At 39.3% G+C, this 15,166-nt stretch overlaps 1 protein-coding gene across 6 annotated transcripts in view; it reads left to right on the top strand.

Moving 5' to 3' along the window:
* Positions 1 to 13,904, top strand: part of mical3a (microtubule associated monooxygenase, calponin and LIM domain containing 3a) — a 56,572-nt gene extending 42,668 nt beyond the window's left edge. Inside the window, exons 39-47 of one of the 6 annotated variants that reach the window (XM_029523263.1) lie at positions 615 to 665; positions 1,377 to 1,484; positions 2,996 to 3,089; positions 3,886 to 3,936; positions 4,941 to 4,991; positions 8,070 to 8,135; positions 10,884 to 10,983; positions 11,572 to 11,645; positions 11,751 to 13,904. In XM_029523263.1, coding sequence (XP_029379123.1) covers positions 615 to 665; positions 1,377 to 1,484; positions 2,996 to 3,089; positions 3,886 to 3,936; positions 4,941 to 4,991; positions 8,070 to 8,135; positions 10,884 to 10,983; positions 11,572 to 11,645; positions 11,751 to 11,935 — 780 coding nt within the window. In that variant the 3' untranslated portion in view covers positions 11,936 to 13,904. The other 5 variants (XM_029523264.1, XM_029523265.1, XM_029523266.1 and 2 more) reach the window with 5 other exon arrangements.
* The last annotated feature ends 1,262 nt before the right edge of the window (positions 13,905 to 15,166 follow it).

Consider the following 15,166-nt stretch of genomic DNA (forward strand, 5'->3'; position numbering starts at 1 on the left):
GCCAGAGGCACGACTCCATCAACCACTGGAAACCCCTTGAAAAAAACAAAACAAACAAACCAAAAAAAAAAAAACTAAACCCACACTTATTTTTGTTTTCTTCATCCTGACTGAATATCAGTGTGAATTTGGACTTTATACAGCTACAGTTACAGGAGATTAAAGCTGGATCATGCCCACCAGGCCATGTCTGATGCAGCAAGAGCCCACAGGAGTCCTTTCCACTAGTTTCTAGTATAGTAGTATGGATTTCCAGTTTTAAGCCTACTTAATAGAAAGAGACCTTTCTTACCAGTCTTTGGCAAGATGGGCCTTAGAAATCTTTGTAAAATCTGTTTCTTACACTGTGATTTGTAAACTAGTGTTTTAGTTTCATTTAACTAATTTAGAATTAACCTAGATGAAAAAACGTCATTGCACTCTGTCATATTTTTGTTTTGGTGTGGGATATTAACATTGCCTGTTTTGCTAAATATTACTTTTTAATTTAATATTTGTTTTTGTTCTGTTTTTACCAATTTCACATAATCATTAACCCATTTAATCATATCATCTGTGTCATGTTTGTGTCCTCCCTTTTTATGTTTTTTTTTTGTTGTTGTTTTGTCCTCAAGTCTGTTTATGTTCCTCACGCACTGGCGTTCAAGAGATCGTATGCCACAAAGGTAGTATTACATCTGTTCCCATTGATAACCCCCCCCCTCTCGAGCCCCACCCTTCTGCGCATGTCCCACTTTGCTATCATAACACTTCACTATGTGCACCTGACCTGAAACTAACCATGCTCCCTGGATGCAGTGCTCTCACTCACTGCTGGTTATCCACTCTGTTCAGAACAAAACTTTTCCAATAACGCACACCTTTCTGGTCACAGTGATACCGCAGCATCTCTTGCTCTCAGACACCTTTCCTGTCTGACTGGTATGATATTAACTTGCCTATCTGTCACTGTGACACCGCTCTTACTCCAGTCTGGCTACTGGATGAACTTTGACACGTTTTCCTTCAGAACTATTTCTTTCTTGCTCTTTGTTTACAACAGCTTTTTGTGTCCTCAAAAGTTTACTGAGAGGGGAACCATCCCTGATCCCTGAATACTGTAGTTGAAGAGGGATTGTAACGTATACGTGCTGGTATGTGTTAGGCTACATTGTTTTCTCAGATGTACCAAACCTTCAGATTGCAATTAGATATAGGCCCAGAGGAGAGGGCAACTGTGCTGTAAAGCCAAAGGAGTAGTAAGATCTTATCAAGTTCCCATCTCCTCTCCTGTTCAGTTTGTCTGAAGGACCAAGGCCCTATGGAGCCTACTTTAAAGATTAGCAGTCTGTCAGTTAGACTAATTTTTTTGGGGGGGGGGGTTGTTTTTCTATCAGAAAACCTACACAGAGGAAGAGCTAAATGCCAAGCTGACACGAAGAGTCCAGAAAGCTGCACGACGACAGGCCAAGCAGGAAGAACTCAAGCGACTACATCGAGCCCAGGTACCCAAACAATATACATATGTTTGGTGTTTTTGACGGGATCATTTGGAAATTTGAGTTTATATGTTCCTTATTGTTTACGTTATCAATAGAAGTTGTGCACTGAACACCATTTATTAGCCAGACAGGGATGCTGACATGGAACAATATTATTAGACTTTTATTGAGCAGGGTCTTTTGGTCTCTGGTTAGGCCTTTACAAAAACTTAAGTTAAAACAGTACAAAACATTAAAATACAAAATAGAGAGAAAAACGAGAAACACAAAAGACATAAGGACAGAAAACTAAAATAATATAAGATCACAGTTATATTATATAATACATTGTGCAGCATCTTGTGGAAGAATACCAGATTATTATTGCTGCCCCCACCACCCTAAGATGTCCTGTTCTTTGACCACACTCACTGTGGAGTGTGGGAAAATATCCACTGTGACTGATTGATCGATCTCTTCTCGTGGAGCTGTGGTTTGCTACTCCGAGTTTTCCTTCCCTTTTTCGTGGCTATTTGCAGAACCCAAACCACAGCTTCTTTATTCACCGCAAAGTCAACTTCTGAATAAGAGAAAAGAAAAAATCGTTCAGCTCGTTTTATGCATGTCTCCTTCTGCCCTTAACACCACTTCACCCACCAGTTATCTCTCAAAGTCTATCTCATCTCATGTATCACACAGTAGCAGCAAACATGAGAGGAAAAAGACTCCTTTTCCCTTAAGGGTCTCTGAGCTGAATGTTTCATTTAAAAACTCTTCTTGTGCTACACCACCACACACTGCCACAGTCAATACCCAACAGTACCTGTATCAGGAGCAGTGACAGCGCCCAGTCATTGTCATATAATTTTTTTTTTTTTTTTGGTATGGAGTTTAGTTTATAGCTTATGATTCTTCTGTCACCTGTCTATGCCTAGTATTCATTGACTCGTCATTGACACTTGGTGCTCCCCTCACCAGAAACCTCCTTTGATTTGAATATTTGGGTGTCTGAAAAAGCCAGACATTGTAGCTCCCCTCAAGCTGTATTTGTTGATGACAGTTTTGTACACAGGATCAGGAGCATGTTAAATATACTCTTAAGAGGCTTTATCTATTCCATTACTGCCTCCTTTTCATTGTCGCTGTCAATAACAAGTAAGAGTGTGGTCTTGACCAAAGAGAGAGAAATATAAAATATTCATATTTTTTTTTCCTTAAAGTCATAAATAATCATTTCTAATGCCAGTCAGAGCAGACTCTCTTAATGCGATTCTAATTAGATGTTCTCCCATTTCACCTCAACACATTTAATTTTAATGAGAATAAACTGTTTCATCAGTGGCGTGTTGGAGGTAACTTCTGCAGCTGCCTTGCATTGAAAGGTTTGGGACAAAATCACCCGTAAGAGGTGGTGGATGTTATTTCTCTCTGAACCTGTGTGAGGGGCAACTTGAGCTGTTTATAATACGCTTGTGCCGACATGTGTTTTTGTTTGTGTGCCTTTCATTAATGGTGTGACCGTCTTGTCTGTTCAGATTATCCAGAGACAGTTGGAGCAGGTGGAGGAGAAGCAGAGGCAGCTGGAAGAAAGGGGCGTAGCTGTGGAGAAGGCTTTGAGAGGAGAAGCAGGTAACAACTTGTTATTTTCAAGTCTGGTCACCCCACGTGTTATGGTGTATCAGTAACACTGCTACGGATAGACATACCATCCATAATCAGTAAACTAAAGGGTGCACTAGCTTTCAAAGCACACTTTACAGTATGTATATGCCATTCTATTTTGTTTTTTGAATCATTTTTTTAAATCTTTTATATGATATGAGTTTAGTCTTTCTAGTGCTCCAAAGGAAGTAGCCGTAATATGGATAATTAGGATTATGTAACATAGAATTTCATTACCTCAGAACAGCTGTCCCTTTGCGATCGTTTAGACTGTGGTGAAATCACTGTCTACATTTAGCCATTCTTCAGCTGTACTCAAGCATATTTCAGCCTAAGACACGATCATTCAAGTAATAAACCCAAAGCAGTCTTGACAGGGGACTATCACAGACAATATAGTTCTGAGGTGAAAGATATTTCAGATAAGAGTATTTTATTGCGAGCAACACACTTTAATATTTGGTAAAGTCTTAGAAGCATGTGAAGCAGCAGTAGTGCATAGTATCAATATCACATTATTAAAGTGATCTCAGTTCTGTATGCAAGGAAGGTTATCCTGTACAGTGCTAACTGTGTATTACTTCCAAATTGACTTCCTAGTGATGGTACCACAATTATAAAAAAGCACTGATAATGCAAACAAACAAACATTACTATGAATCTGGCCTCTTTCCCCGCCAACCAAATCACTACCTCCTTCTCCCTGCTGTGTTTGAATATGTTTTGTCATGTTTAACATGTTTACTACTCTACTCTCTTAAAGGATTGTATAAAGGTACTTATACATTACCCAAACAGCACAAAAGAAGATCAGGTATTAGATTTATTGTAGTTTCCTTTTTTATTTTTATGTAATTTTATTAATGACATGTGACACTGTAACGTAGGCTCCATCTGTGGTGACACACAGCAACAGTTCTCCATCTCTGAACATGTTGGTCTCTGTTCGTTCACGACATGTCCGTCATCGTCAGTGTGAGCTGCATGCGAGTCAGGAGAATGTGTGTCACGACATAGATTTGTTTGTGCTCATTCTGGATGTTTTGTCTCCTTCACTGCCTCTCAATCAGGAGAGTTTCTGTACTCTGATCTAAACTCAGATCATGTTATTACACAATATGCAATCAGAATGAAATTGGTCTGGAGGCTGAGACCTTCGTTATTTGAATATTTTCTGCAAATATTTGCTGCGGCTGAGTGACTTAATTATCTGAGATGCTATATATTATCTTTCTTGTTATGGTGAATAACCATAATCCATACTCGTTTCTGACTTCATCTGTTACACACAAAGACCTCCCTTAACACTCAGCTGCTCTGTCAGTCAGAAATAACTGCATTAAATAATTTTTTTGATTGTAATTTAAGATTGTTGCACATGGATTGGATGGTACATAAGTGGAAAAAATTCCATCTTCTCCCATCGAGCAAACTGTTATTTTCAAATCGAATGCACATGACACAAGCCAGCGCCACTTTCTTCTGAAATTTCAGCGCATCACTGCCCAAGAGGGCTTGTTTGAAATTAAACAGACTGAGCCAGTACACAGCAATACAGCAAATCTATGAAGCAGTGTCTTTATTCATTTGAGAAATGCCATGTACTGTAATATTGCGCAAGACATTTTGACTGCATTGTGCACCGTGGTGAGTACTGATGGACTCTCTTTATTCTGAGTGTTACTGCCGTACGTATGTGCGTGTGTGTTTGCAAGAATGTGCATGACTTGCAGGCGAATTTTGTGTGTGCGTGTTTGTGTGCCCAGTTTAGGGCAGTGTAAAATAACTCGTATCTCTAATATATCCCTGTCATTGTAGACTATTGGGGAGATTCTAATTACAGTGAAATCCTGGACTTGCATCTGGGCGGTATGTATTTCAAATCTGTCGCTTTAAATCTAACCTAATGGCTAACCCAATCTGCCCCTCACCCCCCCCTTTTTTCTTTTTTTTTAAACTACTTGAGCTTTCTACCCTTCATATCAACATCGACTGGCTGACTGGCCTGCTGGCTGGCTGATTGGCTGGCTAGCTGGCTTTTAGCCTCATTGCAATACTTTGTGCTCCTATTCCCTATTCCTCCTCCCATTTCCTCCCTCGTCCCATCCCTCCACCATCACTGAGTTTTTAGTTCAGAAACTTTTTACATCAAACAGACATCATACACTTGGCCTCGTGCCGTCCTCTTAAGACTGACTTTGATCTCTATAAACTTATGAATGATGAATGAATTGAATTCCTGAGTAGCTTTTATTTGTCATTCCTAAGTGAGCAGACTTTACAATGCAATTCAAAAGAACACCCCTTTTTTCTATCTTTGAATCTTCATATTATGCAGTTCTTAAAAGCAATTAATAATGACCAATAGTCAGTGCAATGAATGAAAATGGAATTATAATTCTAAGGAGAAGGCTGGTATTATAATTTTTTTATTGCCAATAAATCCCATGAAAAGGACAAACCCATGTACACAGAGATATAGAGCCCCATTGTTCCATAGCTCTAGGTGAACATAAGCACATAGTTCATTTTTGTCAGTCCAGTGTTCCCCATCGTGGTCTCATAAACACCATATTGTCAAAATTGAAAGTGGTCTATTTGCACAGTTTCTGCTGTCACCTCCAGGTAATATTTGCTACAAACTACAGCGCCTAAAATCATGGCCCTTAGTGAGGAGAGGGATGTGAGAAAGTATTCACAGACAGATGAAGTAATTCTTTTCATTTCATTGTGTCTTTTCAATGTGCAAAATAACATTTCATAAAAATTTTGATTTCTGAGCTTCCTCTACAGCTGAACGTAAGAGTGTATTGTAAGTTCATACGCTGTCTTCGTTTTGCTTCATATTATTTTGTGATGATAGTGATTTTTTTTTTTTTTTTTTTAGAAATTACAATATTTGTACAAAAATAAATTTAGAAAAAAGCTATTGTCACAGAAGAGGCACGTGATGTAACATACACACATTATCGATACAGATCACCTTCTATGCACGCGCACGCACACACATGCACACACTTTCGAGAAAGTACTGAATAACCTCCCTCCTCACTGACCGATACTAACTGCTGGTCTGGCTCTTAGCTTCCCCTCAGAGCTCTTTGCTACTATAGTTCTGTCCTGTAGTCCCAGCAATGGTTCCCTTGACTTCCTCATACCTGCTCAGTTGCATTACTCCCCGAATTGGTTCACGTGCGTGTGTGTGCGTGTGTGTGTGTGTAGTCTGTGTTATTACATAATGTTGCAATGCTTGGACGAAAGCTGTTCTCTCTAAAAAGTGTGATTAGCCAGCAGTAAATGTCCACCATGTCTGGGTGATAAGTGTTATGTGTCGTTTTCCTGTGTACTGTGGCCTGGTTTGAATGAGTGGAGGGCATCTTTTCCTCCTCACATCTGCTGGTTAGTTCAGCAGCGTTTTATTAAGTGGAATCTCTCCAACAGAGAGGGGGAGAGGAAAATGTGTATTTCCACAAATTTGATCAGGGCCTGCGCTTCTCTGTGGTTTTGTCCTGCTGGTTGTTGTCACTCAGGCAGGAGATTGCGTGGAGTTTTTGATTTAAAAGATGAATAAACTGTTTGTGCACCAAACCTAACTGGCTGAACTGATGCATGTGGTGCTGTCAACTCAAATCAGACATTGTTTTCAAACTGGATGCGGTGTGTCTTTTGCTCGCTGCCTTCTTTGTCTTCAACTATGGTGTTTGAACACCAGATTGTTAGCAGAATTGTTTTGTCAGCATAGTTGTCCTTGAACCTGTAGGTGGCACCAACACTAAAGTCACAATAAGTATTTCTCAGCTCTGGGGTTGTTGGTTTAATGTAATTCTCATTTTAATTTTCAAACGTTACTCAACTGATAATGACACAAATAAGAACTAATTAAGTGTTAAGTTGTAACGATTTCATCATCACACTTGCATGATTTGATGAATCCGTAAAAAAAAATTCTTCATTGTAGAATCTGTTTAAAACGCATATTCTAAACTGCATTTTTTTCTCTCTGTGATAGTCCCTTGTAGTAATTAGTATCTATTACACTCTTCACACCCCTTCACACTTGCAACCTGAGTACCTATTTTTGTCATGTAATGATGCATTATTTATGTTTGTGTTTGTTATCAAAGCTCTGTCTCATTTAGTTATGTCTGTATTGTTCTTGAATCTCTTGCCCCCATTTTGAGTTACTACAGTTATTACGCTATTTTGTAAAAGCTAGCAGCCTCAAACTTGGACCTTACTTTTTTGGAAAATCTGTTTTGTTGGTGCTTATTAGAGGAAATTCAAAATTTGTACTTCAAATGAGGCTACACTTCAAAAGTCACCATATTGAAAACATATTAAGTAAAAAATTTAAGTCGTTTTTACAGAGGGGCTGAGACGACTATAAAGAAGAAGCAATTTTCTGTTTCAGTGAGGAGAGATAGATCTCCTTGTGATGAGTAATAGCTTTTATAATGGGATAATGGGTTTTGTGGACTGTAATAAACACTGGGCACATGACTGCCAACATAACAGACATATGGCAGTGTTGTCTAATTTAAGATGATCTGAGCATTACAGATCAAACAGAAGGATTGTTTTCCCCTTTCTGTGCTCCAGGTTTTCTGTCATCTCTTGTTTCCGTTTCCTATTTTTACCCCATTTGCCATTCCTCACGCCACACAGACGATTTCTCCCACCTCCCCTCTCTAGGTGATTTGTCTTCTCCCTATCACAGCGCTCCTGCCCTCTTTTGATTTTTCTCCTCTTTCTTTTTCACAATTCTCTATCCCGTCCTTGCTCTTCTCCTTTCACCCTCCCCCCACATCTGGTGTTCTCTAACCCTTTTTCCACTCGACATCATTTTTTTATCTTCCCTTTCCACCATCCTTTCTCTCTCTCTCCTGTGCTCAACAATGCACCCATCCCCATTGCTCCCTCACACTCTTTCCCTCTGTCTTGTGGAAGTTGAGCCTTTTGTGGGGATGCCACGCCGAAGACCTCTCTCCTTCTGCCCCTGCTGTTCCCCTGAAGGTAAAGTAACCCTCGCCGCCACTGCCGATTGTGGCGGGTTCCCACAGCAACCGTAAGGAACTTCCAGAACCGGGTTACCCGCCCTCGCCCCTCTCCCCGATCCTCTTCCTCCTCCCCTTCCTCTCCTCTTCCTCCTTTTCCTCTTACTGTCTTCCCTGTTTGTGTGTGACCAGGCTCAGTAGATTTCCCCAGAATCTTCTCAAAACTAAGTCAAGCACTGAGGTGTTTACCACAAGAAGCTGATTTCTTGTTTACCATGGCAGTACACAAACGTGTGTTTCATCTTCAAGTACGACCAGAGTTGGTAAACATCCTAGGTGAACAGAACAACACTGCTTTTGTTACTGTACAGTGAACCTGTAACCACACAAAATGACGGGCCACTTGATATTGCAGTTAGGCTTTTATCAGATAAGGCAGTTTTTCTACTATAGTTCATTGGTTTTCCTCAAAAAGTCCCCTTCTTTGATTAGTATGATAGACAGGGTAATGACTTCAGTAGGGCCAGCACATCATGCAGTAGCTCATAAGTGATGACTGTCATGACCAAATATTCTTTTTTTCTTCGTTGTGACTAGAAAGTAAACATATAACTCATTTTTTAATTCAATTATTAGGATGACATAGCTCTGTGATCAAAGATCTAAGCTATCCGTGTAAGTAAAGATGTTTAATCTTTAAAACAACATTATTCAAGAGACTTGTTTCACGCTAAAAAGAAAAAAAAGAAAAAGAAATTGGTAGAAAAACTGGTATAGGGGGTTGTGATATCATCTGACAACACGGTGTCGTAGTTAGTGTTGCTAATCAATGATTGGCCAACAACGGCTAGGAGCATGGTTCCGCTAATGGTGATTGATAACCAGGGAATACGGGACTTCATACTGTTGCATATAATGTAGGCTGTTAATCAAACTAATGTCCTCATATAAACACAATTTTTTTGGTGTCACGGAAAATGGAGGTTGAGAAAGTTGCTGTACTCACTTAAAGGGGAAACTACTCTGCTGTCATGTGTTTAAAATCAACAGCATGTGCTCTGTTTGCTGTTTGGCTAAAATTTATTGTAAAGCTTCATAGTCTGTTGCAGTATCCACTTTTTATTATTATTATTTATTTATTTATTTATTTATTTTTTTTTTTTAAAGAATTTTTTTCTTAAAACACGAATAAAAGTGTGGGCTAATTCTAAAAACTGGGCAGTATACCACTGAGATGTTGCTATCTTGCGGGTAGGTTTGTGCTTTAAGGAGTGAGAATCTTGCATGGTTTGAAAATTTGTTCTAAATATTCACGTCTTGCACAAAACAAGTCTTTAAAATTAACGGATTATCTGGTTTGCTTCTGTATCTAACACCCGTCAGGGGAAATTTTATTCAAACATCCAATGTGTGTTTAAAAAAAAAAAAAGTTCCCGTTTTATTGTGTGTTAGCTGGATTTTGTTTCTGTATTGTGGTTTTTGCCTTGTACAGATGGCATCTCCCTCCTTTTTGTTTGCAGCGTTGAGCTGAGGGTTGGTTCTGGTGGAACAGGTTGAAATTGCATAAAAGAAAAAGAAAGTCATGCATTGTAGGATAGGTTTGGGAACTCAGCTTTGCCTTTGTAATTCATCTTTTGTTCCCGTATTTTGTATTCTTGTCTAGTGTGAGCAGCTCTTCCCCAGCTTTGCCTCTCTCTGTCCCTTGTCTCTTAATTAGCAAAAGCCAGCCTCCCCGACCACAACCATGCAATTTATGTGTGTACAATGTTTTTCCTTTTCGTTTTGCAAGAGCCTCCTCTTCCCCAGCTAAGTATGTCATGCTACATTGAAGTTTGCCTTTTGGTCCTTCATTGAAACAGCTTGGCTCCACCTGCTGCAGTCAGATAAATGAAAGGCTGCATTGCCCTAGCAGTAGGCCTTCCCCAAGCATGCCCCATCTTCTCGGCACACTGGCACAGCAGAAGTTTGCTGCTGCTCTGTACTCTGTGCTCTGGCTGATTGTGCTGATCATTAAAACTGCACAGCTGCAATGCATGATGCCAGTAGCAATGAACATGATCACACCTCAGGCAGACTTAAGAGAAGAGAGAGAACTTCACTATTGGTCTTGATGAAAAGTCATCTCATGAACATTTGAGCTTGTTATTGAATATATGACGGCGACAGAATATATTTTTGTTTAGATTTCTTTAGCCCCCCCCCAACCTTAGACTGCTTGGCATGAATGGGGCGCAAAACATTTTATTTGTGCAGATGTGTCAATATACGGGCAGGGGAGGATGGAGAATTTCGCAGGGCCTTCTTCTCTTTAATAACTTCAATAACTTGGTGTGTTTGTTTGTTTTTTCATTACCTACTCACTCTGGAAAAAAACTAATGGGAGGAGGTAGTTGCTCCCAAAGAGCAAATGCATCTGACACACTCCAAACTGGGTAACACAAACTCTCAACTTTGCAACAACAGGTATTGTCTTTTTGTGTGCGCGTGTGTGGGTCATGTGGGTATGGGTATGCGCGTGTGTTGATGCACTTGCCAAAGTTGATACCAAGTAGCTCCACGCCATCTTCTGTATGCATCTTTAAGTATGGTGTTGAGTTCATCCTCCCACCTCACCATCCCTCAGCGAGGACATCCTGGCTTGGCTGTCATTGCACTGCCTGTGTCGGTCCTTGTCTGTTTGACACCAGTAACAACAGTGAGACCACTGTAAGGGTTTTCAAGCCATCTGATTTCACACTCCCATTCTGTGCTTCCTCATATCCTCCAGGCATGGGCAAGAAGGATGATCCCAAACTAATGCAAGAGTGGTTCAAGCTGGTGCAGGAGAAAAATGCACTGGTCCGCTACGAGTCAGAACTCATGATATTGTAAGTAAAGTGTTTGATTGTTGAGATGGGTAAGATTGTTTTGACCCGGTCTTAAAAAAAAAAAACACAACCAAACAAATAAAAAACAGGTCCACAGTACACCGGTAGGTTTTGCAACAAGCATAAGTGCAGATAAAATGTCGGCTTCAGGTGGTAAATAATTGCCACGGTCATCATGAATTATGAGGGATATTAATTGTGACAAACTGATGTTGTAGCTGTTCATATGTTTCATTCTGATAAGTAATGACATGTTCAATAAAGTCATAATCATCTAATACAGATTGAACTACTTTACCTAATATGACGGGTTTCACCTCCTTTTAAAGTAATAATTTTTTAACAAAATAATGAAAGAAAATGATGTAAGACCACATTCACAATCCCTTCCTACGCATTTATTTCATTCTGATGAGTGATTCAGTTATTCATTATTATCTCATTATCAATTACTGAAGATTTTTTTAGAGGATTCATCGTTTTTTTCCCAACTGGTCATTTCTTTACGTCCTGCATAGATAAATAAGGTTTACTTTTGAATGGTGAAACAAACTTACCTCATCCAAATTTTTTGTTTCTGTCCCTCAGTGCTAGAGAGCTGGAGTTGGAGGACCGACAGAGCCGACTGCAGCAGGAACTCAGGGAACGAATGGCTGTGGAAGGTAAAGGCAGGAACGATTATTAGCTGACAGACCTGTGCTGTAGTGATAATTTATTCTCTACCTCTTTATCCCCTAAATGCCTCAATTTTCTGTTTCTTCCTTCAGACCACCTAAAGACAGAAAAGGAGCTTGCACAGGAAAAGCAGATCCTAAATGAGATGTTAGAAGTGGTGGAGCAGCGTGATGCCCTCGTGGCCCTTTTGGAAGAGCAGAGGCTTCGGGAGAAGGAGGAAGACAAAGATTTGGAAGCTGTCATGCTCTCCAAAGGCTTCAACCTGAACTGGGCCTAAGAGGAATGAAATCATTCCTCATCAGCTTTAGTGAAAACTGGTTGACTCGTGATCACCTTCCGTGATCAGAATAGTCTGCTGAACACTGAGATGGGAAGGTTTGGTCCAAAACTGACACACCTGCAGCAGTGAATGTGTAAAGATTTCCCCACCACACACACACACACACACACACACAGTATACAGCTGCCTCCGAAGCAGTCTGCAACGTTTACATATCCTCTGCCCAAAGGCAGTTCCAGTTAATCACTCTGCAGTTTTGCTTACACTCTCTCTCTGTGGGTGGAGAGGCAAGCACATTCATAACTTTATAATCACAGCCTTGAAGTGGATCCTCTCAAGCGGGGGTGGGGGAAACTTTGGAAGAATGCTGAAAGAATTCTTCTATTATGTAAAGGGAAGAATGCAGTTTGGTCCTGCTGATGTAAAGGAATTGTAAAGAATCGCGTTGTTTTGTATAGTTGTGTAGCGCAAGTCATATTTTCAGCAGATGAAGGTGTTCTCTTTTACCAAAAAGGACTGCTACAGAAGTGCGTACAAATGCTGAAGCGATAACTTCAGCCTTGGGCTTCTCAGTTTTGACTGTGAGAAAGACACCCTCTGCTGAAGCTGCCTTTCGATATACAGTGGCAAACTTCCACATCCTATGAACCACAGACACCATGGAATGCTTGTTTCCTTCCCTCCCACCCTCAGTATTCATTGAGGCAACATAAAGTACCCGTTAAATATGGCCATGTTTTTTTATGTATTTATTTTTTGTTTGCTTTTAACAGATAAACTTTTTATTTTGTGCGTTCACAGGAGAGTGCCCACCATATCATTATCTTGCACATGTGCATAACTCTCATGCAACCATACGCCATTGCATGTCAGGAATGAAGGCTGCAGGCACAGAGAAGATCTTTATATTATCTTTGATAGCTAGACATAGAATACACATACACACACAATGTATGAACACTTATGCACTTGACATGACTTGATAATGATTGCCCTCTCTGTGAGATGCCATTCACGGTATGTCACACTGCCTGTTACTGTTTACAAGGATTTGTCCATATTCTGTACTGGATTATTATGTTTCCTACTTTGGTAAACAGTGATGAGCTAAATCTTTTCAGGTTCAAATAAGTTTCCATCACGTGTTAATATTGTGATGTCATTCATGAATCTGATTTCAATATTGGTAATGTGAAATCAGTGTAGCTCACGTCACTCATTTCGTGCCACAGGACTGTCTCTGTTGGTGGATATGAAAGGAGCGCACCACACGAACCTACACACAACATGAGTATAGCAGTTTTAATCCTTTGCTCTTGAACAAGATGCCTTTTTAATTTTCATTCTCAATATTTATGTTTAGTTGTTTTCAGAGTTTACTCGTTTTTTTGGTAGTCACATCTGTGTGTCCCACTGGAACTCAAGGATTTAGCTCCCACCCAACTACTTTTATACAGGAGTTCCCCTTCAAAACAAATGGAGGATTTTAAATTGGGGTGCTAAAAAAAAGCGCAAGGTGCATTATGGGCAACTTGCATCAGACAGGAACATAATGGCTCATCTGGTGGTCAGTCAAATCCAATAGCCTTCTTGACAACTGTTAAAGAACAATAAATCACCCAAGTGGTCACTGTTTTACAGCACAGAAACACTAGCGGCTGTATTTATGATTTGGTGAGCTGTAAATAAAAAAGCAAGAAACAAAACTTACATAATTTTAAGGGTTGTCATTTTAGATGGTGTGTGATAAGTTTGACATGATTGTATTGATATTTATTAACGTGTGCAAACTGTATTATATGTATAAAAAAAAAGAAAGAAAGAAAAATAAACAAAAAAAGAATCCTAATTTTTAAACAGTTTTGTTGACACATGACTCATAATGTAAATGCTTCATGTAGCTAAAATGCATAGGGGTGTTGGATGTATGCTGAAAATGGCAATAAAACAATGCAGTTCTTTAAAATCTCAGTTAAGTTTTATTTATTTATTTTTTAATCTGCTTCCATAAACCCCACCAATACAAACAAATAGGGAAAAAAAGAACATGTTACAATAAAGAAATCAAGAAACAACAACAACAAAAAAAAAAACTATACATCACAGCTAAAACTGGGGAGTTTAAATTTCAGAGTTAAACATTTAGTGTTTAGTTTAGTATTAGTTGTCTTTACTCCTAAAGTGTAACTTGACAGGTTGAGTTAAAGTGTCCAGTGCCGGAGTTACCTGACAGCGTTGATCACATTAAGCCCCGCCCCCACCATTAAGCCCCGCCTCCACTCACACACCTGACTTCGGACGAGGAGACAGGTCGGCGCCATCTACTGCTTCATGCTGCCCTACACGGTAAGTGCAATTAAATTCAATCTTACTGAGACAATGATAAAAATAGTTGCTGGGTATCGTGGCATGAAACATCTACAGAGAATAATATGCTTTACGAAGCCTTGTTTGCTGCCAGGACTTAACAGTAAACATGTCGAGGTAAGCTAGCAGGCTATAGTAAGTTAGCTAAGCTGATGTTAAACGGTTAATTTAGTGATTAAACGTTTAAAATATAAAATATAAAATTAATATGCAACGAATTAACAACAATTCACATGTAAATGTAAGCTCAAATGATGAAAACCAAAAACAAACCAAAGCTTCAGTTTTTTTGTGTTTTTTTTGTTTTTTTTTTTCTGGATAAAATCTTGTTTGAGGCTCGAGCTAACAGTTTGGGTTTTTTTTGTTTGTGTTTTTACTTCACGTGCCAATGAAAACAGGCCGGAGCGAATACAGACGTGTCACCTGACATCTGTGTGACTTTGACTTTATTCATTTATTCATTTATTTATTGTGTTCATTTACTTTGGCAAGTTCTCTTGCATGTTTCAGTAAAAATGCAGGTGAGGTACAAACAACAGTATGTTAGGTTGGATGAGGCTGACGGACAGCTTGGCTTTATACATTTTCACGATTCAATTTTAATTTAGCTTGGTTAGGAAAAAAAATGTTTAAAACTGTACCTGTATTTTGTTAAAACCTATTTCTGTAATCTCCTCTGATGGACTCTGATTTCTTTAGATGCAATCGTAGAAATAAAATACAGTAAATTGCTGAACGTTTTCAGTAATTGCAATGTTTGCCTCACAGTTTAAGACATGATGCACACCCAACAGTCAATTTAAAAAAAAAGCCAATCATTAGTTTTCAAATCAGGAATGAAGAGATGCCTGAGCTTAAATT

Source organism: Echeneis naucrates, chromosome 16 (genome assembly GCF_900963305.1).
Source record: "Echeneis naucrates chromosome 16, fEcheNa1.1, whole genome shotgun sequence".
In the NCBI taxonomy this organism is placed as follows: domain Eukaryota; kingdom Metazoa; phylum Chordata; class Actinopteri; order Carangiformes; family Echeneidae; genus Echeneis; species Echeneis naucrates.